Raw genomic sequence first — 24497 nt, forward strand, 5'->3', positions numbered from 1 at the left:
TCATAATGTATTACCGTGTCTGGCCCCAAAGTTGTAAATGGGCTTTGCCTTAAGTCTTATCTTTTGTTCTTCTTGGTCTATAATGTTTCTAATTATTGGAGATGTTGAGAAGATCCAATAAAGCAAAGAATATTTAAAAAAAGAAAAAAAGGAAAAAGGAAATGCCACCCCAGAGAGGCTAGGAAACTGGTGAAGATCACTGGCTAGTGAAAAGTCAAGTCTCAGGTCTTACTTCTTTCCACCCCTCCTGTTATCTACCTCCGGTGAGACTTAGCAAGGTACTTAGTTGATGTTCAGAAACTTAATTGGTATTCCTATTCATGGTATATTTCTTCTGATAGAGTAACGGTAGAGTATCCTAACTGCTGTGATGTAGGAGACTGTGTCAAATGAATAATTTTTGTTTAGTTTCTCAGAATTGCTTAGACATATCTGCCTCTTGTCATATTCCATAGCCCTTCATTGATACTATGCTAATATCCATTCTAATATCAATCTTATTTTGTAGGATTCTGGGTAATTTGAATTTCCAGAAACTCCCTCTGGATTTTAACCTCTCTGATAAGAACCGTTTTCCTTACAGTGTCTTCAAATAATTCTCAGTAAATACTTGTGGAACAAATAAGTGAATGAATCTTATAGTGCTTTTTAAAGTAAGCATGGTTATGTATTCTGTCTTTGTCATATGTATAACAGTATTATGTATATTATAAGCCAAACCATGGAAAGAAGTACTGTTTTTTCATTTTTTAATGCCAAACAAGGTAAATCTCATTATGTTTTAAAGTTGTCTCCAATAAATATGAAAACCTTAATAATTTAACTAGAGATATCTATGCTTTATGTGTGGCCTATCCTGAACCCCTGGGAGAAAGACTTTATACAGAAACTAAGATTTTTTTGGAAAATCACGTTCGGCATTTGCACAAGGTAAGCAATGATACATACATGATATAAATATGTTGATAGTTGTGTGCCTTACTAGTGTACTGTTTTCCAGTGTAGAACTTTTATCAAGGTGAGCTTGTTTTGCTGCTGCTGCTGCTTTTAAAATTTTTTTTATTTTTTTATGTTTTTGAGATGGAGTCTCACTCTGTTGCCCAGGCTGGAGTGTAGTGGTGTGATCTCCACTCACTGCAAGCTCCACCTCCCGGGTTCACACCATTCACCTGCCTCAGCCTCCTGAGTAGCTGGGACTGCAGGCACCCGCCACCACGTCTGGCTAATTTTTTGTATTTTCAGTAGAGATGGGGTTTCACCATGTTAAACAGGATGGTCTCGATCTCTTGACCTCGTGATCCACCTGCCTTGGCCTCCCAAAGTGCTGGGATTACAGACATGAGCCACCGTGCCCAGCCTGCTTGTTTTAAATACAGGAGTAGCTGAGAATACAGACACACACCACCACACCTGGCAATTTTTTTTTTCTTTTTTTTTTTTTTTTTTTTTGGTAGAGACGGGGGTCTCACTATATTGCCTAGGCTGGTCTCAAACTCCTGGGCTCCAGTGATCCTCCCATCTTGGCCTCCCTTGTTTTTGCTTCTTAATCGGCATTTAAAAAATATATACATATTAAGATCTTTGAGTCAAGCACTGTGTTGTTAGGGAAATCAGTTTACTTGCTCAGCATCTTGTAATTAGTAAATGAAGGAGAGGGTCAGCTCAGAGTTTGTTGAGTTTTAAAATGTACTCCTATTCCTCTGGATATTGTTTATACAGCCACATTTTCCCTTGTTTTTTATTCGTATCTCTTGGTAATTCTCTGTCTTTATTATTTTCAGCTTTTTAGCTGCCTTTCATATGCTATATAAAGTCTTCCCAAAATCTAAAATTAAAAAGAAATGGTAAACGATGATAGAAGCTGTCTCTGTGACCAGTGTTTTGATTAGTATGCTACACATAGAGGGGCAGCATCACAGACATGATCTGTGTATAAACAGTGAATTTCGCAGTATTTTGCTATAGACAGCATTTCTAACTTAATTTAGACTACTGATCTAATCAGGAACTGGGTGAGATAATTTTGTGCCTGCGTAAGAATCTTCACTCTGCTTTTTATTAGCTGTTGTAACCACGGGCAACTCACTTAACAACTACCTTATGGACTGAGTTTTGTCTTTCTTTATCTATAAAATGGGAGTAAAACAACACAGTTTATTTAAACTGTGTAACCCTGCACGTGGTCAGGAGTAGATACTTTTTTAAATGGTAAGAATTGGCCTGGTGTAGTGGCTTACACCTGTAATCTCAGCAGTTTGGGAGGCTGAGGCAGGAGGATCATATGAGGCCAGGAGTTCAAGACCAGCCTAGGCAATATAGTGAGACACTATCTGTACAAAAAAAAAAACAAAACCTCATAAGTAAGGCACAATTGATTGTGTGCTGTTTCCCTGAAAATACTGGAAAAAGCTCTACTTTTGATTGTATATGGCATGTGCATTTTAGTGTTCTAATGTGATCATTTATCCACTTATGAAAGTGCTTTTGATAGCAAGTGTGTTAAAGTGGTCTTAAAGTGTTTATGTTTAGTATGTTAATTTAAAGTTCTACTATTGTCAGCTAGTGAACTTTGGTTACACCATAAATGATAACTATGTAAGACATTAGTGATTTTTTTGCAATTTTATATTTTAGGTTACATTGTGTGAATTTTTTTTTTTTTTTAAGAGATAGAGTCTTCCTCTGTTGCCCAGGCTGCAGTACAGTGGTAGGATCTCGGCGTGATCGAGTTCAAGTGATTCTCCTGCCTCAGCTTCCCAAGTAGCTGGAACTTACAGGCGTGTGCCACCATGGCTGGCTAATTTTTTTGTATTTAGTAGAGATGTTGGTCAGGCTGGTCTTGAACTCCTGACCTCAGGTTATCTGCTCGCCTCTGCCTCCCAAAGTGCTGGAATTACAGGCGTGAGCCACTGCACCCGTCTCACTTTATTCTCTATTGTGGATGCTTCACTTTCATGTTGAAGACTCACATCTTTCCCAGTTGTTTCATTTTTAATAAGTGTAGTTAATATGTATTGAGTAAATGTAATTTCTACAGTTTGAATTATGTAAATTATTTTAGAACATTAATTTTGATACATTTTATGGTTGACAGTGAAAATGATTATTGCTTTTCAAGTAAAAATATTTTTCCTCTTTATATAGAGAGTTCTGGAGTCAGAAGAACAAGTACTTGTTATGTATCATAGGTACTGGGAAGAATACAGCAAGGGTGCAGACTATATGGACTGCTTATATAGGTGAGTGTGCCTTTAAAGTCTAGACAAGCTAAGCAGCGTTGCCTGCATTCAATAGTTGACAGGATAATTTTTTTATTACCTATTTCTCACTCACATGTGCAGAACTAAAGCATCCTCTCTGACATGGACTTTTCTCTGCTATGGGGAAAGGTCTATAGTCAGGGTAAGGTGGGTATTTAGGAGCCAGGGAGTGTGTAGAATGTTCTGTGAAAAGTGAAACTGTACTCAATTGCATGGCTCTGTTTCTTCTGATTATTTGCAACCTGTAGCATGTGTTTAATCTCAACAGAGATCAATGTGAAAATTCAATTTGCACGAAACTTATTGGGAAAAACTCAGCTCATGTCCCCTCAATATGTTCTTATTTGGCTGTAGCATTCAGTATTTTATGTTTGATGCAAATAATGTTAGATAAATTACTGGGTTATTTTCCCCTTGAAGTTCTGCATTCCCCATGCTCTAGGCATATTGAATTACTTGTAGTTTCATGATGGCCCGTGGTCTCTCCCATTTTCCTGCCTTTCCTGGTGCTGTTCCATCTGCCTGGATTGCTCTCTCTTTCTTTTCCTATTTTTCTTTCTTTTATTTTGTCCTTTTTTTTTTTTGAGGCAGGATCTCACCTCGGCTGCAGAATAGTAGCATAATCTCAGCTCACTGCAGCCTCAACCTCCTGGGCCCTAGCAATCCTCCCACCTCAAACCCCCTTCTCCCCAGTTGCTGGAACAACAGGTGTACACCGCCATGCCCAGCTAATTTTGTTTATTTTTTGTAGAGATGCTGTCTCACCATGTTGCCGAGAATGGTCTTGAACTCCGGAGCTTAAGCAGTTCTCCCACCTCTGCCTCCCAAAGTGCTGGGATTACAGGCACGAGCCACTGTGTCTGTCTAAATTAGTACTATTAAATTGGTGCTACTTATGAACTTTTAGTCAATGTTGCAGCATGTTTAGTATGTGTGTGTAAAATGATATGAGTAGTTAGTATCTCCATTTTTTACAGAGGAAGAAAGCAATGCTGAGAGCATGATTTTGTTGAAGGTCACTCAGCTAATGAATTGCAAAGGCAGGATTTAAACCCAGATCAGTCTGAATCCGAAGCCCATCCATTTAACTACTTAATTCTACCATAATCTTGTTCCAGAAACATGCTATTTCACTTAAGTAGATTCTACTCTCAATCTTTTTCTTGTATAGGCATACTTTGGAGATGATGTGGGTTCAGTTCCAGACCACCACACAATAAAGGGAATATTGCAATAAGACAAGTCACACAAATTGTTTGGTTTCCCAGTGCATATAAGTTATGTTTATGCTATACTGTAGTCAAAGTGTGCGGTAGCATTGTCTAAGAAAATGTGCACAACTTAATTTAAAATTACTTTATTGCTAAAAAAAAAAAAAATGTTATTGATCATTTGAGCCTTCAGCAAGTTGTAATCGTTTTGCCAGTCTTCTTGCCTGGGTGTTGAGGGCTACTGAGTGATCATGGTGATGGTTGCTGAAGGTTGGGGAGGCAATGTGTGGCAATGTGTCCGAATAAGACAACAATGAAGTTAGCTGCATCAGTTGACTCTTTCTTCACAAAAGATTTCTGTGTAGGGTGCAATGCTGTTGGATAGCATTTTACTTGCAGTAGAAATTCTTACAAAATTGGAGTCAGTCCTCTCAAACCCTGCCACCACCTTACCAGCTAGACTTATATGATATTGGAATCCTTTGTTGTCGTTTCAACAGTGTTCATACCATCTTATTAGGAGTAGATTCTATCTCAGGAAACCACTTTTTCATCCATAAGAAGCAACTCCTTATCCATTCAAGTTATAGCATGAGATTGCAGCAATTCAGTCCCATATTCAGGATCCACTTCTGAGTTCTTTTGATGTTTCCACAACATCTCCAGTCACTTCCTCCTCTGGAGTCTTGACCCTCTCTAAGTCATCCATGAAGGTTGGAAGTGTTAACCAAAATGAGTGACTGAGGCAGGTGTCTTCAATCAAGGTTTATTGAGCCAGCTTAAGGATGCACCCAGGAAAATGCAAGGCACAGATGCATCTGTGGCTGTTTTGTCCAAAGAGGTTCTTAGGAGGTTTAGTGTTTGTACATTTTCCTTAAAACATGAGGGATGGTGGCAGTGAGGCAAATGATTATCTACTTGTGAGACTAATTAATGCCCAGTAAATCTACATTTTATATAAGGTAAACCTTTGAAGGAAAAGGAAATAGAGGAAGAAAACAGTTGTTCAGACATCTCAGGGAAGGGTGAAGAATGATTACTGTCATCTTGCCTTTGCTCTGTGCCTGGGAATATCAGCTAAGAATTGACACTTACCAGGTGGATCTAACAGACCTTAGATTTTAGGAACTAGGCTTTAGATTACAGATCTGGAGTTATAATTGACCTGTCCATGTGTTATGGGAGGATTTACATTTTAACGGTTTCAAGGCTAGCAAAGAATTTACGTTATGAGTGACTTTTTGATGGGGGGTAGTCATAAGGAAATGGCTGAGGTTTTTTGCCTTACACCGGGGGTCTGGCTAATATATAATGTTTCTACACAAAGTTGTAACAGTTATCCGTCCAGGAAAAGGATGACCATTTAGCATGACTCAGCCTCCAAGGTTAAATTCCTGTTTTGGCATAGGAGTTTTGGGAATCCTGAGATTTTATTTCCCTTTACAGAATTGGCATCTTCCAATCACCTGTTCATAATGATATTTAGACCTTCTCCCATGAATCATAAATGTTCTTTTATTTTATTATTAATTTTTGAGACCGAGCCTCGCTCTGTTGCTGCGGCTGGAGTGCAGTGGCACAATCTCGGCTCACTTCAGCCTGTGCCACCCAGGTTCAAGTGATTCTCCTTCCTCAGCCTCCTGAGTAGCTGGGATTAGAGGCACGTTCCACCACACCCGGCTAATTTTTGTATTTTTTTAGTGGAGATGGGGTTTCACCATGTTGGCCAGGATGGTCTCGAACTCCTGACCTCGAGTGTTCTGCCCACCTCAGCCTTCCAAACTGCTCGGATTACAGGCATGAGCCACCGTGTCCAGCCCAGTGTCTTTATTAAGAAGCATATATGTGGTTAATAAATTTGATTGTAAAATACTACAGTGACTTATAAAATAAAATTAATAATGGTGTCCGTATTAAAATGAAAAATGGCACTGTTAATATTTTAAATCATGACTTTATTTAATTTAATTAATTAATTAATTTATTTTTTTCAAACAGAGTCTTGCTCTGTCGCCCAGGCTGGAGTGCAGTGGTGCGATCTCGTCTCACTGCAACCTCTGCCTCCTGGGTTTAAGTGATTCTCCTGCCTCAGCCTCCTGAATAGCTGGGATTACCTGCTATTCAGGAGGCTGCACCACCATGCCTGGCTAATTTTTGTATTTTTTTAGTAGAGGTGGCATTTCACCATGTTGGCCAAGCTGGTCTCCTGACCTCAGGTGATCCACCCGCCTCGGCCTCCCAAAGTGCTGGGATCACAGACGTGAGCCACCTCACCTGGCCATGACTTGATTTTAAAACATTGTATTTCAAGCTTAAATTTACCAAAAGTAGCAATCTGCAATAAGAAAGATATAGTTAATGTAAGTTAGTTTAAATTTTATTCTGTGAGGAAAAGATAATGCTGGTTTGTCCTAGCAGATACAAAGGATGTAAAGCTGCACTAAATTAGTAACCTGGCTCGAGAATATACATCCAGATCTTTGGAATGGATTAGTGAATTCAGGCCTGATCTGCAGATCTAGCATCTGCTTCTATGCTAAGCAGTTTACACTTATTACATAGTTAAAGAAAGCTCCTGTAGAATTCTGAATAGGAAAGTGACATCCTGACAGCAGAATTTTTAGATGAATTAAAGATGCCAGACACTTTGGAAGGCCGAGACGGGCGGATCACGCGGTCAGGAGATCGAGACCATCCTGGCTAAAACGGTGAAACCCTGTCTCTACTAAAAAATACAAAAAGCTAGCCGAGCGAGGTGGCGGGCACCTGCAGTCCCAGCTACTCGGGAGGCTGAGGCAGGAGAATGGCGTATACCCGGGAGGCGGAGCTGGCAGTGAGCTGAGATCCAGCCACTGCACTCCAGCCCGGCGACAGAGCAAGACTCCATCTCAAAAAAAAAAAAAAAAAAAAAAAAAAAAAAAAACAGATGCCAGAAACTGAAGTAGAGCCCAGTCATAAAAGTGTTTCACATGATCGGGGCAGAGGGTAAGCAAGTACATTGGAAGTCAAAGGAAGTAGTGGGAGGAGGTGATGAGTACTTTAGGAAGACAGGAAGACTGACTAATTAAAGCAGGCAAAATGAAAGGATGAGATAAGGGATTCTAATGTTTTAGGTGAGGTTACCGGAATGGTCTTGGTTCCAGTGACCAGAAAAGAAAACTGGTTTGGAGCAGAGATTCCATATTGGAAGGCATATGTAAATGGTAATGATATGACAACTAAGTACCCTCTCCTGAGGGAGCACGCCTCCTTGACGAAATCTTACATTTGTTTCTATATTCTAGCACAGAGTGAGCTCTGTGTGGGCAGAGACCATGTTTTTGCTTTTCATCTTCGTGTTTGCGTGCCTCAGATTGTACCTGGCACACAGTACACCCTCGGCTGATGCGTATTGAATGGGAGTGGAAGACCTCTCCTGAGTTTCTGTGCCAGCCCTGCCACTTAGGAGCTGATTGACCTTTGGCAAGCTCTTTAACCTCTCTAGGCTGCAGCTTTCTTATGTATAAAATGATCATAGGAGTACCACATACATCTGTCTTATAGTAGTCAGCCTCATAAAATGCTTAGGGCTGTGTCTGACAGGTGATCTCAATAAATGTTAGTGATTACTTTTATTTCCTGGTATTCATGGCTTTTATGATCTGGCTGCAGGCTGCTTTTCCAAGTTTGTGTTCTACTGTTAGCTTTTGCTATCCTGGCTGTCTGGATTGTTACCGTTTATTTATTCAGTAATTCATTCAGTAAGTAATTTTGAGGACTTGACTTTTGCCTGCCACTACTGTGGATGCTGTCTACAAGAGGGGTTCTTGCTTTGTAGACTTTACATTCTAGAGAGGAGATGAATGTACAAAAAAAGAAACCAATAAAGGCATAGGATTATTTCATGTAGTGGCAATTACTGTGAAGAAAGTAAAATAGTTGTGCATTAAATAGTTACTTGCTTAGGGCTGGGAAGTGAAGGCTAACTCCTCTGCGGTTCAGGGCAGGCCTGAAAGGTGTGTCTGTGCTGTGAGACTCAGATGAAAGGGGACTACCCTTAGAATATCTGGGATGGGGCACTTAGGTGGAGAGGCCATCCGGTCTCTACCTTTTACTTTTGTCTCTCAATCTTACTCCTCTTTCCTCAGCTGGAAGGCATGGTTGGAAACTCAGCATGAAATTTTGAGAATTGGCCGGGCGCGGTGGCTCAAGCCTGTAATCCCAGCACTTTGGGAGGCCGAGACGGGCGGATCACGAGGTCAGGAGATCGAGACCATCCTGGCTAACACAGTGAAACCCCGTCTCTACTAAAAAATGCAAAAAACTAGCTGGGTGAGGTGGCGGGCGCCTGTAGTCCCAGCTTCTGGGGAGGCTGAGGCAGGAGAATGGCGTGAACCCGGGAGGTGGAGCTTGCAGTGAGCTGAGATCCGGCCACTGCACTCCAGCCTGGGTGACACAGCGAGACTCCGTCTCAAAAAAAAAAAAAAAAAAAAAAGAAATTTTGAGAATTACAGTGAGGATAGAGAGGAAGGAATAAATGGCATTTTAAAGGGGGAAAAAAAGGAGTATGATTTTGTAACTTATGGTCAGAGGACACTAAAATGTCAAATGGTGCATCAAGGTTGTAAGCCAGGGAGTCTAGAGCCTTGACACTAGTGAATATGGAGGTGGAGCTTGTGTAAATGGTTGTGGATATACCACTTTGGAGTCAATTTTCTAGGAGTCATTATTTCTTTTAGAGACAGTCTCGCTGTTACCCAGGCTGCTCTCAAACTGCTGGCCTCAAGTGATCCTCTCACCTCAGCCTCCCAAAGAACTGGGATTACAGGCATGAGCCACTACACCTGGCCAGGAATTGTGTGTTTGTTTCCCAAAATTTTTGTCTTGTTTTGGTTGTCTTTGTTTTTAAATGGTCTGAGTGGACCCTTCATTCTGGTATAGTGAACTTTGAAAAGTGTATATATTCACATATAGACTTCACGGGTTGTTGCCTAAAATGCTGTATTATCAGTAGCTGTTTACACTAGCGGAACCTTTCAAATGAATAGTTTTAGGTGGTGATCATTAAAGGCATTATAGTGAAATGGGATCCTAAAAAGTACACAGTTGAACGTTATGAGTCCTTTCTCCATGTTTTATTTTAGATTTCTGTATTCATCTCAGTTATTCTTAAAGCTAATCACATTTATTAGTCTTAAAATATATTGAACATTTTCATTGTAATTCATTTTCCTCTGGTAGACAAAGTCATCTTATATCTGTCAATCTTGCCCATACTTACTGTCTGTAACACTCTGTTCCATTTTCTTACCTACTGATTGTGATCTTTTTTGTTTAAAAATGAAAAATTGCATTTCTTCCTGGTGATTAGAATATAAATTAGAAAGCTAACTTGACTTTGATCTTTTAACCATTCTCTGTTTAATTTTTGGAAAGTGAACTTTATCTTGACTTTCCCAAGAAGAGTCTGGGAAGTAGCAAACGAGATTGTAGAAATTCTGAAACTTGGATAAGAGCTGTTGGGCTAGAAGGGTAAGGGCTTGCAGAGAAAGGTGGGCTGATAATTTTAATTTTTATTATATTTCTAATCTCTACATAATTCATTTCTTTTGGATTTATTAGTAGGCTATTCCATGGTTGATATGTAACCTTAAAAATATTCTTCTGAAGTTGCAAGTTATTTGCTTTCCTACTAACTTTAACTTAATATCCATTGATACTACATTTATTTTCCAGGTATCTCAACACCCAGTTTATTAAAAAGAATAAATTAACAGAAGCGGACCTTCAGTATGGCTATGGTGGTGTAGATATGAATGAACCACTTATGGAAATAGGAGAGGTAGGAAATTCTTTAAATGACTAGCAAACATAAGTATGTTTTTATACATTGAGGTAATTTGTGCATCATTTTTTAAGAACACTGATTTGGCTAGCTTAATATGGTCAAGATTTAAAATATCCTTAAATAAAATGCTATAGTGATTTCCTAAGAATCCTCAGAGGGATGAAAAAGATGTGACAATTACTCTTTTGATAATTAAATTTATAATGGATGAATGATAGGGTTAATGGTTCTGCATTGTGAAAAAACTCAAAAATAAGTATAAAGTGTTGACGGCCCTGTAGTTAAAAGTACAGGGGACAAGCACTTAAAAGACAGGCTAGAGGAGAGGAAACACAAATTTATGAATTTAACAAATTTATTGTAACTTTACTGTAAAAGTAATTAAACTCAGAGTAAAACAAAAATGGGCAGTTTGGTCAGTTCATGCAAGTTCTTGAGGTACAGTGCAAATTAAAATATGGAAAATTATGCTGATTGTGAAAGAAACATTATTGTACAAGCTTGTTTATTCATTTAATACATCTTTATTGAGTAGCCAGGCATTGGGGATACAATGGTGAACAGACAGAAGGTCCCTGCACACAAAACCTTGTAAGTTCACGTAAGGGAAGCAGATGCCAAATAGGAAATTAGTGTTAACTTGTGATTTGTATTAATGAAGGAAATAAATGGCTAAGAGGCTAAGAGGCAGCATTAGTAGACATTTAAGTTAGTGTAATCCTTTCTGAAAGAAATTGATCAGTGTCTTTCTTTCATTACAATTTAAAATACTTAATAACTTTTGACCAAGTAATCCCAAGTCCTAAGCCTAGTGATCCATACTTGGAAAATAGTAAATATGATAAAATTGTTTAATGTTTAAAAGTATTCTTTGCAATCATTGTTAATAGGGTGCCTAGTGGCTAAACAGTGTAAAATTTCAGCATCCAACATTCAGCAATAAAAAGCATGAAAGAAGAATGTATTATATATATGATTTTGTTATAAAAGTAGGCAAATGGATAAATTAATAGCAGAAAATTGTTCATAGAAACTTTAACAAAGGGGACATGGTTTATGAAAAAATTTGCACACAAAATTATAGGTATATGTTGAATACAAATACAATTGTAGGGAAAAGATGATGTAGAGAAAAGGATCAATGAGAAATACCAAAATACTAACAGTAGTTGCTTTTAGTTAGTAGCATAATAAGTGAATGATTTACTTAAAATTTTCCCTTATCACCAGAACTGTCAAGCACGCTTCTCCTCCCGGAGGAAATCACTGTAAACGATTTAGTCTGCATCTCTTCTGAACTTTACCAGTGTATTTACAAATATTTACATACACACACGCGGCAGTTTTCATTTTACTTTTCAAACTGCAATATAATGGCACACATAAAGTTCTACAACCTATATTTCTTCCCTTTTTTGTTATTAATATCTTTTTACATAAGTTTGTTTTTTGTGAAAGCTTAATATTCTGTAGAGATACAGAGTAATTTTTTAAACTATCCCCTTAATTTTTTTTTTTTCTTTTGAGACGGAGTCTTGCTCTGTCACCCAGGCTGGAGTGCAGTGGTGCGATCTCGGCTCACTGCAAACTCTGCCTCCCGGGTTCATGCCATTCTCCTGCCTCAGCCTCCTGAGTAGCTGGGACTACAGGCGCCCGCCACCACGCCCGGCTAATTTTTTGTATTTTTAGTAGAGATGGGGTTTCACCGTGTTAGCCAGGATGGTCTCAATCTCCTGACCTTGTAATCCGCCCGCCTCAGCCTCCCAAAGTGCTGGGATTACAGGCGTGAGCCGCTGCGCCCGGCCAATTTTTAAGTTTTTGTTATTACAAGCAACACTGCAGTGAACACCACTATTCATTTATTCATTCATTAAGTATTTTTGAACCTCTCTGTGTTATATATGTTGAATACAACAGTGAACAAAATAGAGAAAAATCTTGTGCTCATGGAGTTATATTTATGTATATATCTCTTGGTACATGAGCAGAACTTTTTATAGACTGGGTGTCAGGAAGTAGAGCCTCTGTTGAAGCACATCCTGAAGTTTCACAGCTCTGCCCCATTGCCTTTCAGAGGGGCCTTTACCAGTTTCCCCTTCCACCACATGTGTAAAATACCAGTTTTTCATGTATTGCCTCCCCAACCCCCATTCATGCTATTTAAGAAGAAAGAAAGGCAAAACTTGGACAGTGTTCCTTGTGGGAAGACAGATGCTTAATTACCAATGGACCAGAATAAAATCACCCTAGGGAAACAATAGAGAGGCTAGCAACAGCCTATCTGGATATAGTTAGGGTGGAAAAAGAGAAGAATCAAACAAACAAACCAAAAAAAATTGGTTTTCAGTACTGGAATAATTTATACTCTGTGGGGAAAATATATTTGAAGTTTAAAGACCTAAATGTGAAAGGCAAAGCTTGAAAACTTGGAAGGCAGAGTAGGAGCACACACATGCCTCTTACCTTAGGGCAGAGAAGGATTTTTTTAAAAACAAAAAATACCCATGATAAAGGAAAAGATTGGTAAATTTGAGTATATTAAACTTTAATATATTTTTACCAAAACATAATAAAGAAACTGAGCAGTTAATTTATTGGGACAGACTGTGAAACTTTCAAGGGATTGATTTCCACAGTATATAAAAAAACTCTAGCTTTTATTAAGAACAAGACAAACTTTAACAGACTAATGGGCAAAATTAGGAATGGGCATTTCACAGGGAAGAAACCAAAATGGACAGTAAACATTAAAGAATCCCCAGCTTCACTCAGTAAAATGAGAGTTAAAACCACAAAGAGACCCTGTTCTTTGTTTTTTTGGTTTTTTTGAGGCGGAGCCCTGCTCTGTCCCAGGCTGGCGTGCAATGGCAAGATCTTGGCTCACTGCAACCTCCACCTCCCAGGTTCAAGCAATTCTCCTGCCTCAGCCTCCCAGGTAGCTGGGATTACAGGCGCACGCCTCCCCACCAGGCTAATTTTTGTATTTTTAGTAGAGACGGGGTTTTGCCGTGTTTGCCAGGATGGTCTTGATCTCCTGACCTCGTGATCTGCCCACCTCAGCCTCCCTAAGTGCTGGAATTACAGACGTTAGCCACTGCGCCTGGCCTAAATTAAGATTTTTTTTTTTTTGAGACAAAGTCTCACTCTTATCCCCTAGGCTGGAGTGCAATGGCACAATCTCGGCTCACTGCAACCTCTGCCTCCTGGGTTCAAGTGATTCTCCTGCCTCAGCCTCCTGAGTAGCTGGGATTATAGGCGCCTGCCACCGCACCTGGCTAATTTTTGTGTTTTTAGTAGAGACAGAGTCTCACCATGTTGGCTAGGCTGGTCTCGAACTCCTGACCTCAGGTGATCCACCTGCCTCGGCCTCCCAAAGTGCTGGAATTATAGGCATGAGCCATTGCACCTGGCCTAAAATTAAGATTTTCAATTAATAATAAAGCCTTAATAATGTTGATAGGGCTAGTAGAATGGTCATTGATATTTCAAATTAGAAATTTATTTTCTTTGAATTTTAAAATTTTTGTTTAGGTTTTATTTGAATTTTGAACAATTAGTGTAAATACTTCTTTTGATGAGTATTTTTAGTTAAAAAAAAACCTTGAACAAATGTAAAAAACATATACTAAGTAATTCAACCCTGATGATTTTTGTTTTTCCTGGCAGCTAGCATTGGATATGTGGAGGAAATTGATGGTTGAACCACTTCAGGCCATTCTTATCCGAATGCTGCTCCGAGAAATCAAAAAGTGAGTGCGAACGTTTATCTTGCTGAGTCAATTTTATTTTGGTGTTTGATACGGTTAAAATACTGTACAGTTGCATAGCCAGGGCTAGCCTTGGGGCTGGTTTTACCATAATGAGCCTCATTTTACTTCTAAGTGCCAGCATTTTTAAGTTGTTTCATTTTCTTCTTCTTCTTCTTTTTTTTTTTTTTTTTTTTTTTTGGTGTGGGGAGCTCTGGTCTTTTCTTATACCCTAATATACTCAGTATATAAATAAGTATCTGAGGGAAGTGATTCATGTGCTTTTCAGAGCCGAAGCCTCTTAGATTTTCTAGGCAGCGCCCTGAGTTGCTTGTACATATTATCTGTTTAAATCCCAGTGAGGACTGCCTATTCAGGAAGACAGATTCTTCTAGTTAGTTGGTTACCTCTTAGCCTCAGTGTTATAATCAATAACTTGCCTAATTTTGTGATACAAATTTATGGGAAAATGGTTTTCCACTCTACCCATGGCTCAGAGTGGTTGATGCTTTTTCCCTAGTGCTGTGTGAATGCAATTTAGTACAAAGAATATTTTCCTGTGGAGTCTAGAATAGAACATCCTTGGATCATCTCTGGCTCAAAGACTCTCAGAAGCACTCTGTCAGTCACACAAATACATATCCAATAAATTCCAGGTTACTGGGACTGATGTTACAGGAGTTATCTAGACCAGTGAATTGTGGTGTAATAATGGCCACTCCACCTGTATCTGTGTTCTTCAAGAAGACCCAAATGAGGAGTTTTTTAAATATGAGGAATAATTTGTCAAAGCCATGGTACTTAGTATGGGACTCCTGGGAGGAAGTAAGGGATTAAACACACACACCCACCCCCACGCCTCACATAAGAGGATAAGAGAATATTTTTAAATTTTTAATACCAAATAGAAAGTAGGTGGTAGCAACTGGTAACTTGATTTTTAAAAATTGTTGCTGACCATTTGAATGATTCCATTGTTTTTAGAGATTGAGAGCTGGAGAGGAAAGGCAATAGTGAAGCACTAGGGTGTAACCCGTTGTTTTTCTTCCTCTTTTCTTCACAAAACTATGAGCTAAAAGAACACGCCCAACAAAACTTCTAAGTTCTAATATAATTCCTTCTGCTAAAATATACTAACTTTTCTTTTGACTTGGAATTCAAGTACTTAAAAGTATAATGACAATACTGCTATACTTTCCAAATGTACTTTTATGAAATATCTTTTTTAATATAATTTTGTTCCAACCTGGTAAATTTTTCTTAAGTGTGATTGTTAGTTTGCTGAAAATCAATGTGATGAAAAATATGTAAGAAAAATGATACAGCTATAGCATATTAATTCTGGAAAAGATAGATTATCTGGTCTGCTTGTCTTATTTTTGTTGTTATAATCGGCTTCCATTAAAGCATTGTTTTATATACTTTACTGAGATCTCACTTATTCTTCATGACAGCTCTCTTAGGTAGGGTTTTGCATGTTAAAGTTGAGGAAACTAAGACATATTAATAATAGAAATTAAACATGGGAACTGCATACCAAGCATTGTTGTAAAATTTTTACATGCATCTTCCCATTTAATCCTTACAACACTAGAAGGCTAATACTATTAGTGTCACCATTTTACATGCATGACATCCTTGACAGGCAAAGTCAATGGTGGTGATCTGACTCAGATCATTTGACTCCAACCTCCATCTAATAATAATTCTAAGGATTCACATCTGGGCTATTCTAACTCTGAATTCATTATGCCTGTCCTTTTTTCCTTTTTAGAGATAGGAGTCCCGCTCTGTCTCCCAGGCTGGAGTGCAATGGCACGATCTCAGCTCATTGCAGCCTCCGCCTCCCGGGTTCAAGTGATTCTTCTGCCTTAGCCTTCCAAGTAGCTGGGCACCACCATGCCCTGCTAGTTTTTGTATTTTTAGTAGAGACTGGTTTTCACCATGTTGGCCAGGTTGGTCTTGAACTCCTACCTCAAGTGATCTGCCTTTCTCGGCCTCCAAAAGTGCAGGGATTACAGGAGTGAACCACCATGCCCAGCCTTTATGCCCTTTTTTTTTTTTTTTTTGAGACAGAGTCTTGTTCTGTCGCCCAGGTTGGAGTGCAATTGCATGATCTCAGCTCATTGCAACCTCTGCCTCCTGGGTTCAAGCGAATCTTCTGCCTCAGCCTCCCGAGTAGCTAGGATTACAGGCATGCATCACCATGCCCGGCTAATTTTTGTATTTTTGGTGGAGACGGGGTTTCACCATGTTGGCCAGGCTGATCTCGAACTCCTGACCTTGTGATCAGCCCACCTGGGGCTCCCAAAGTGCTGGGATTACAGGCGTGAGCCACTGCACCCAGCCTATGCCTGTCTTTTATGCACAGAATATTTCTTCCATTCCTGGCTCCAATACCTTTAACTCAGTGGGGAATACATTTCAGTTTTATAATGCTTTGAATATTCTAGTGTTTTCACACACATTTTTATTCGGTCTTAAGGAAACAGCAAGTTTTATTTACAGGTAAATAAATTGAATTTCAACAAAGAGAAATGAGTTGAAAACTTGAATGTAGCTAATGAAATGGGCTTCATGCTTTTAGCCTTCCACTTGGGGTCTTTCCACTGCATTACTTTAACTCTTTACGCATTGTTGTTTGAGCTAATATGGTCAGACCATAACTTCCATTACCATGTCTGAGAAGCTGTAGTAGAAACTCTCCATATGTATTTTATCTAATCCTTATAAGAGGATATGATGGTGAATGTTATAAACTCATTTTAAAAGTGAGGAAAATGAGACATGAGAGAGTAAGCAACTTACCTATGTCATGTAAGTAGTAAATGGCAGAACTGGAATTAAAACTTAGGTCATTTTTTGGTCCCTAAGTCTATGGTCTTACCCATATATTCATACATTTTTAGAAATAGTTCATTCAAGTTGCATCTTATTGCCATTTCTACTAAAGGAGAAGTATTTTATTGTGCATACCTACAACTTTGTTGTAGAAGGTGCTAACCAGACTTACAGAATAAGTTCTTTTCAGGTCTAGCAGAGCTTGTCACAAATTTGATTTCCTGTCGATGTATTGACACTTTCCTTTTCCCATATTCATCCCTGGGTTCCTAGATACTGTTACACGTCTCTAAAGAACATTTCTGGCCGGGTGCAGTGGCTCACGTCTGTAATCCCAGCACCTTGGGAGACTGAGGCAGGCAGATGACTGGAGGTCAGGAGTTTGAGACCAGCCTGGACCTAGTGAAACTGAACCTAGTGAAACCCTGTCTCTACTAAAAGTATAAAAATTAACCAGGCGTGGTGGCGGGTGCCTGTAGTGCCGGCTACTTAGGAGGTTGAGACGGGAGAATCCCTTGAACCCAGGAGGTGGAGGTTGCAGTGAGCCGAGACTGCACCATTGCATTCCAGCCTGGGCAACAAGAGTGAAACTCTGTCGCAAAAACAAACAAACAAAAATACATTACTCTGTGCTCATAGTTTCTCAAATGTGGCAAATGAAAATCAAGATTACACTGGGAAAGTTTAGTAGAAGCAATTTTCCTTCTACAAAAAAATTACAGAGTAAGATATGCTGATTGTAAAAAAAGAATTGAAATGTACAGAAGGTTAAAGAGAAAAGTAAGAAACCTTTCTGGGCGATGTTAAGAGGACCATAGAGACTTTAGCCCAAACCCAGAGAACCTTCAGCAGTCTCCCATTTTCTTGTTGTGTTAAAAAAGGCAGGGAGGGGAGGGGAAGGCTGGGCGCAGTTGCTAACAGCACGTTGGGAGGCCAAGGCAGGTGGATCACCTGAGGTCAGGAGTTCGAGACCAGCTTGGCCATCATGGTGAAACCCCGTTTGTACCAAATATACAAAAAATTTATCTGGGCATGATGGCACGCACCTGTAGTCCCAGCTACTTGGGAGGCTAAGGCAGGAGGATTGCTTGAACCCAGGAGGCAGAGGCTGCAGTGAGCTGACATCACGCCACTGCACTCCAGCCTCAAAGACAGAGCAAGATTTCGTCTCGGGGGAAAGAAAAAAAAAGTTCTGGTTTCTTCTCGTACCTTCCTATTTGAAGGAAGCTGCTATTAAGATTTTACAGTGTGTTCTAATAAAAATTTTCTGTGCATTTACATTTGTGTATGTGTGCACACTAGTACATATATATTTATATGGACATGCATATCTGTATACAGATTTACGTATAGTATTACACATGTTCATATGGGTATACATTTGGGGAGCATTTTGAACATAGATATCTGGCTCTCCCCCATAGCTACTGATGCACACTCCAGGGAGAGTAAGAGCTTATATTGTTATAAAGCTCCCCAGATGTTTTTATGCATCCAGTTCAGACCAGTATTTGTGAGGTACTGGTCTGCAATAAATAATTCTCCACATATTTCATAAAGCTTTTATTGGAGTGTTTCCTTTTTTCCTTTGGATGTATTGCAAAAGTAGGTAGAATACTTAAAAATATATTCTTTCTAAAAGTTTAAACAAGAAGAGATTAATGGTTGGTGTGAGACTATAAAGTGGGAGTATGGGGAGATTCCTTAATGGTGGTAGAACAATTCTGTCTTGAATATGGTGGTGGTGAGATGAATATGGACATGTGATGACATTACATGCATAGTACCATACACACATAAACACAAATGATTGTGTGTAAAAACTGGCAAAATCTGAATAAGATCTATAGATTGCACCCATGTCAGTTTCCTCATTTTAATACTGTACCATAGTTATGTAAGATGCTACCATTGGAGAAAGCCAGGTGAAGGGTACATCAGATCTCTCTTCATTATTTTTGCAACTTCCCTTCAGTCTGTAATTATTTCAAAATAAAATAGCTTTTTTTCAGTTTAAACAGTGTACAAAATATCAATGTTCCTTTTTTATTTTCTTCCTTTTGCCGTAGGCTTCCTTTCCCCTCCTTGTAACTTTTGAAAACTGGTTGTACCTTTGTATTTATTTAAGTGCAGTGGTTTCATCTCTTTTGGAGGGACCTTTGTGTTCCTTTAGGGTCATGATGAAAGCTGTGGAGCCTCCCGACATAAAAATGCTTGGTATGCATAGGCACACAAAATTGTTACATAATTTTAAGAAGGTTTATGGAATCCCAAGGCCAGAATTGCTGTTTTTGCATTTACTTAGTGGGTTTCTCTGTCCCCAATCAGGGAATTGCTTAGCAAATTTTAATCTGAAATAAGTCTCTGCAGTTAATATTTGATGAATCAGTAAAAGTTTTTTATGTTCTGAAGTAATAACTCAAGAGCAAGACAGTCATGACATACACACCCTCTCTCTGTTTCTTACAAGAGTGGTTCTGTTTCAGAACTCTTTTCTGTTCTCTTAATCAATTTGTTTATCCTGTGCCAATGCCTCACTGTGTTTATTATTGTAAGGCTTGATATCTGGCAAGATAAGTTTGCCCTCCAGAAACCAGAAGTGTTCTTGCTGTTGTTTGGCCCTTTGCTCTTTCATGTAAGTGTTATAGACCCCTTTCCTAAAACAAAATTTTCTGTGGAGACAACCACAGTGGCTCATGCTTGTAATGCCAGCACTCTGGGAGGCCGAGGCAGGAGGGCTACTTTAGGCCAGGAGTTTGAGACCAGCCTGGGCAACATGGCAAGAACCTGTCTCTACAAAAATAAAAATAAAATTAGCTGGGTGTGGTGGTGTACACCTGTAGTCCCAGCTACATGGGAGGCTGAGGTGAGAGGATTGTTTGCGCCTCGAGGTAAAGGCTGCAGTGAGCCATGTTCGTGCTGCTGCATTCCAGCCTGGATAGCAGAGACCTTGTCTCAAAAGAAAAAAAAAATTCTGTGGGATTGATATTGAATTGAATCTATAAGTTAGTTTGAAGAGAGTTTCCGTCTTCACAGTTTTAAGTCTTCTTATCTATGAACATAGCATCTTTTTCTCTTTATTATGCCTTCTTTAGTATCTCCTAGTTAACTTTATTCTAGAGTTTTCTATAAGCGGTTTGTGTGGTTTTTGTTAGATTTATTTCAGGGTACTTGATATTCACTGATATTACAAAAAAGTGTGTGTGTGTGTGTGTGTGTGTGTTTTTTTTTTTTTTTTTTTTTTTTTTTTTTTTTTTTTTGAGGTGGGGAGGCAGAGTCTCACTCTGTCGCCCAGGCTGGAGTGCAGTGGCATGATCTTGGCTCACTGCAACCTCTGCTTCCCCAGTTCAGGCAATTCTCCTGCCTCAGCCTCCCGAGTAGCTGGGATTACAGGCGTCTGCCACCATGCCCGGCTAATTTTTGGTATTTCTTAGTAAAGACGTGGTTTCGCCATGTTTACCAGGCTGGTCTTGAACTCCTGACCTCAGGTGATCTGCTTCCCTCGGCCTCCCAAAGTGCTGGGATTATAGGCGTAAGCCATTGTGCCTAGCTTGTTTATGGATTTTCTAATATTAAACTATGCTTGTATAACTAGGATAAAGGCTAGGTTGATCCTTGTCCATTATAGTTTTTATAGACTATTGAATTTGATTTGCTGATGCTTTATTTGGAAGTTTGCATCTATGCCCATGAGTGGAACTGGCCTGTAATTTTTCTGTCTTGTAATGTCTTTGTCTGGTTTTGGCATCCAGCTTATCCTTGTAGAATGAACTATTGGGTATTTCCCTCTTTTTCTTTTGAGTAGAAAAGTTTGCATACAATTGGGATTATCAGCTTCTTAAATGTTTAGTAAAACTGAAAAACCACCTGTACCTGGGGTTTCTTTGTAAGATGATTTGTTTGTATAAGATTTTTAACAATGCCTCTGTTATTTCAGATCTTAAGACTAGTCAGACTTGTGTTTCCTCTTAAATCAGTTGTGAATTTTTTTTTTTTTTTTTTTTTTTTTTTTTTTGCAAAATCATTGGGAAATAGTTGTGTAACAGTGTTCTCTTTTAAAAACTTTATTTGAGGTAATTTTAGATTCATACCCAGGTTCCCCTAATGTTACAACTGATAGTGTATTTATGAAAATGGGTGTATCGTTATTAACTAAAACTACAGTTTATTTGCATTTGCTTTTGCACTGATGTTCTCGTTCAATCCAGATCACAAAATCACATTTAGCTATCATGTCTCTATTCTGTGGAACCCTTTCCTTTCATATATGACCATAAAAATGTTAAAGAGTAGTGGTCAGGTATTTATACAGTGTCCCTCAATTTTGGTTTTTGTGATATTTTCTTATGATTAGACTGAGACTATGGATTTTTGGAAAAATACCAGAAGGTAATGTACCCTTCTTATCAGATTGTATCAAGGAATAGATGGTGTCAACATGACTTCTCATTGGTGATAACTTTGATCATGATGATTTGGCGAAGACATTGTTTTCATTTTCACTTGGAATAATGTCTTCCTTTCATTCATAATATTGCGTATTCACATTTTCTTTTTTTGATCGCTTTTATTAGAGGCGTATATATTTTGTTGGATTTTATTCCCCCTAAAGAACTAACTTTGGCTTTATTTTTTATTTTTTATGTTTATTTTATTTATTTATTTTGAGATGGCATTTCACTCTTGTCGCCTGGGGTGGAGTGCAATGGTGTGATCTCAGCTCACTGCAGTCTCCACCTCCCGGGTTCAAGCAATTCTCCTGCTTCAGCCTCCTGAGTAAGTGGGATTATAGTTGCCCGCCACCACGCCCAGCTAACTTTTGTATTTTCAGTAGAGATGGGGTTTCACCAGGTCGGCCAGGCTGGTCTCGAACTCCTGGCCTCAAATGATTGCCTCCCAAGTGCTGGGTTTACAGGAGTGAGCCACCATGCGCGGCCCTAACTTTGATTTTAAATGATCTCTAGTATGTTGTTGTTTTCTCTTTCATTATTCTACTCTAATTTTTTTCTTTCCTTCTTCTGGGAGACAAGTGTTTTTAGATTAGACTGAAATAGGTGCAGAACCCTTGGAGGGGGAGACATTTAGAAATCTTTAACCAAATTATTTTTTATTGTAATCTAATGTGTTCACTCACAGAATTGAGCAACTATCATAGAGAATTAAGCAAATATGGAGGTTGAGGTAGGGTTTCTGATGTGAGTCACATCTTTCTTTTACAATGAATAGAATTCTGTGTATTTAAAATTGTTTTGTAGGTGGGAATGTCTGTTAAAGGAAATAAAGAAGTTAGTAATTTAGTCAGCATATTATAGAACTGCTTTTTAGAGTTATTGATCATTTTGTTCTACTTTATTATCTGGAAAATTTTATCCATGATATGCTTCTTCTCTCCTGCTGTTTAGTTACCCAATGGTAAGTTCATATAGGAAAAGCAAAATAACTGTTTGTTTCTTTCCTTTTTAATAACCCAGTTTTTGGGGGGTTTTTTGTTTTGTTTTGTTTGAGATGGAGTCTTGCTCTGTCGCCCAGGCTATAGTGCAGTGCATGACCTTGGCTCACTGTAACTTCCTCTTCCCAGGTTCAAGCAATTCTCCTGCCTCAGCCTCCTGAGCAGCTGGGATTATAGACATGCACCACCATGCCCAGCTAATTTTTGTATTTTTAGAAGAGACTGGGTTTCACCATGTTGGCCAGGCTGGTCTCCAACTCCTGACCTCAGGTGATCTGCCCACCTTGGCCTCCCAAAATCCTGGGATTACAGGCGTGAGCCACCGCACCTGGCCAGTTAGCTTTTTAAACTTTACCAGAATGAACTTAGGCTTAAACTAGTGAGGCCTACCTCACTTTATTAAACTCTTCTCCTAGTGGCGTATATTAGGTTCCTTCCAGTTTTTCCACTAACACCACTCTTGTTTCTGTTGTGCACGTATGCAGATGTTTGCTTGGGGTCATAGAGTATGTACACTTAGAGTTTTGCCAGTATGTCCTCCAAAGTATCTGTTCTTCCACCACAAGCAGAACATGAGAAAACAGTTCAGATCAGTATTACACCAGATTGAATGTGGGCTTATGTAAGGTCACACATGTGACCCAAGCCATGGAAATGAGCTCACATGTGTGACCTTATTATATGAACTAATCAGCAATATCAAGATATCAGGATTCCCTATGAATGACAGAATTACTGTAGCCATATTAATTCATGTCCAAAAAAAGTTTCCCAGAACATCAAAATAATTAAAGGAAGAATCAAAGAGGACTAGAGGGCTTCAGAGGCGGGGAAGGACTCTAGTATGTAAAGGTGATTGCCTGGATGCTTTTCCTTGATGCCTTTCTTAAATGATAGAAAATTCCTACATCCTATATAAAGAGCAAGAAGCTCCTACTAGGGAATGATGATAATGTGTTTTCTGTTGCTCTCTTTGTGACATTAATGCAAAGAAGAAGTTATTTTAAAGTAGGTTGGAAGAGTGCGTGTAGTGAGATAAAACATAATGGTTTGATTTGAGCATTGGTACTAGAGTCAAAAAAATCCCAATTTAGAGCTAGATTATTTTACTGTGGCTTTAAACAAACTTTTTTTTTTCTATTTTATTTTTCTTTTTAAAAAAATTTTTGAGACAGGGTCTTACTCTGTCACCCAGGCTGAAGTGCGGTGGTGCAATCATGGCTCACTGTAGCCTCAACTCCTCCTGGGCTCAAAGGATCCTCCTACCTCAGCCTCCAGAGTAGCTGGGACCACAGGCATGTGCCACCATGCAAGGCTAAGTTGGTTTTTTTTGTGTTTTTTTTTTTGTATGGGGTCTCCTATGTTGCCCAGGCTAGTCCCAAACTCAGGACTCAAGGGATCCTCCCACCTCAGCCTCCAGAGTAGCTGGGACCACAGGTGCGTGCCACCGTGCATGGCTAATTTTTTTTTCTGAATGAGGTCTCACTGTGTTGCCCAGACTGCTCACAAACTCAGGACTCAAGGGATCCTCCCACCTTGGCCTCCCAAAGTGTTGTGATTACAGGCATGAGCCACGGTGCCTGGCTCTATTTCATATTCCTTTAATTAGAAAATCTAACATTCATCTACATGTCTTAATACGATTAAGACATTGTAGTTTGTAGTGAGTGAAATTCAAGCATTCTTAACCACCAGTATTAAAGTTTTGAATTGATGGGCTCGTATCTACTTTGTTAAAATTAAAGAAGTGTCATCTTAGTACTGGCATAGTATCTTGAACTTTACAATCAGTTTTCCTTTTATTTCTCGAAATGACATCTAATGTATACGTTAACTATCATGAATATTAACTCAGCTGTAATATGAAAAAAATTGTTAAGATTCATGCATGTATCTTTTTATAGTTCTTTACACTTTGATTAGACCAATGGAATAAGCCATATTTTGGCATACTTTGGTATATTTCCATAGATAATTTATATTCTCGTATTTTGTGTTATGCCTTGTTTTAGTGATCGTGGTGGAGAAGACCCAAACCAGAAAGTAATCCATGGGGTTATTAACTCCTTTGTTCATGTTGAACAGTATAAGAAAAAATTCCCCTTAAAGGTAAACAGCCTCCTTTAAAAATATAAATAATCAGACTGTTAATTTTTTAAACTG

General features: G+C 38.9%; 1 protein-coding gene across 3 annotated transcripts in view; it reads left to right on the plus strand.

The window, feature by feature from the left end:
• The window catches only part of CUL2 (cullin 2), an 88749-nt gene that overhangs the window by 27129 nt on the left and 37123 nt on the right, over positions 1-24497 (plus strand). For all 3 annotated transcript variants that reach the window (XM_030941101.1, XM_030941102.1, XM_030941103.1), the window contains exons 3-7: positions 828-930; positions 3145-3239; positions 10187-10292; positions 13965-14047; positions 24347-24443. In XM_030941101.1, the coding sequence (XP_030796961.1) occupies positions 828-930; positions 3145-3239; positions 10187-10292; positions 13965-14047; positions 24347-24443 (484 nt within the window). The remainder of the gene's footprint in view (positions 1-827; positions 931-3144; positions 3240-10186; positions 10293-13964; positions 14048-24346; positions 24444-24497) is intronic.

This window comes from Rhinopithecus roxellana, chromosome 11 (genome assembly GCF_007565055.1).
Source record: "Rhinopithecus roxellana isolate Shanxi Qingling chromosome 11, ASM756505v1, whole genome shotgun sequence".
NCBI classification, from domain to species: Eukaryota; Metazoa; Chordata; class Mammalia; order Primates; family Cercopithecidae; genus Rhinopithecus; species Rhinopithecus roxellana.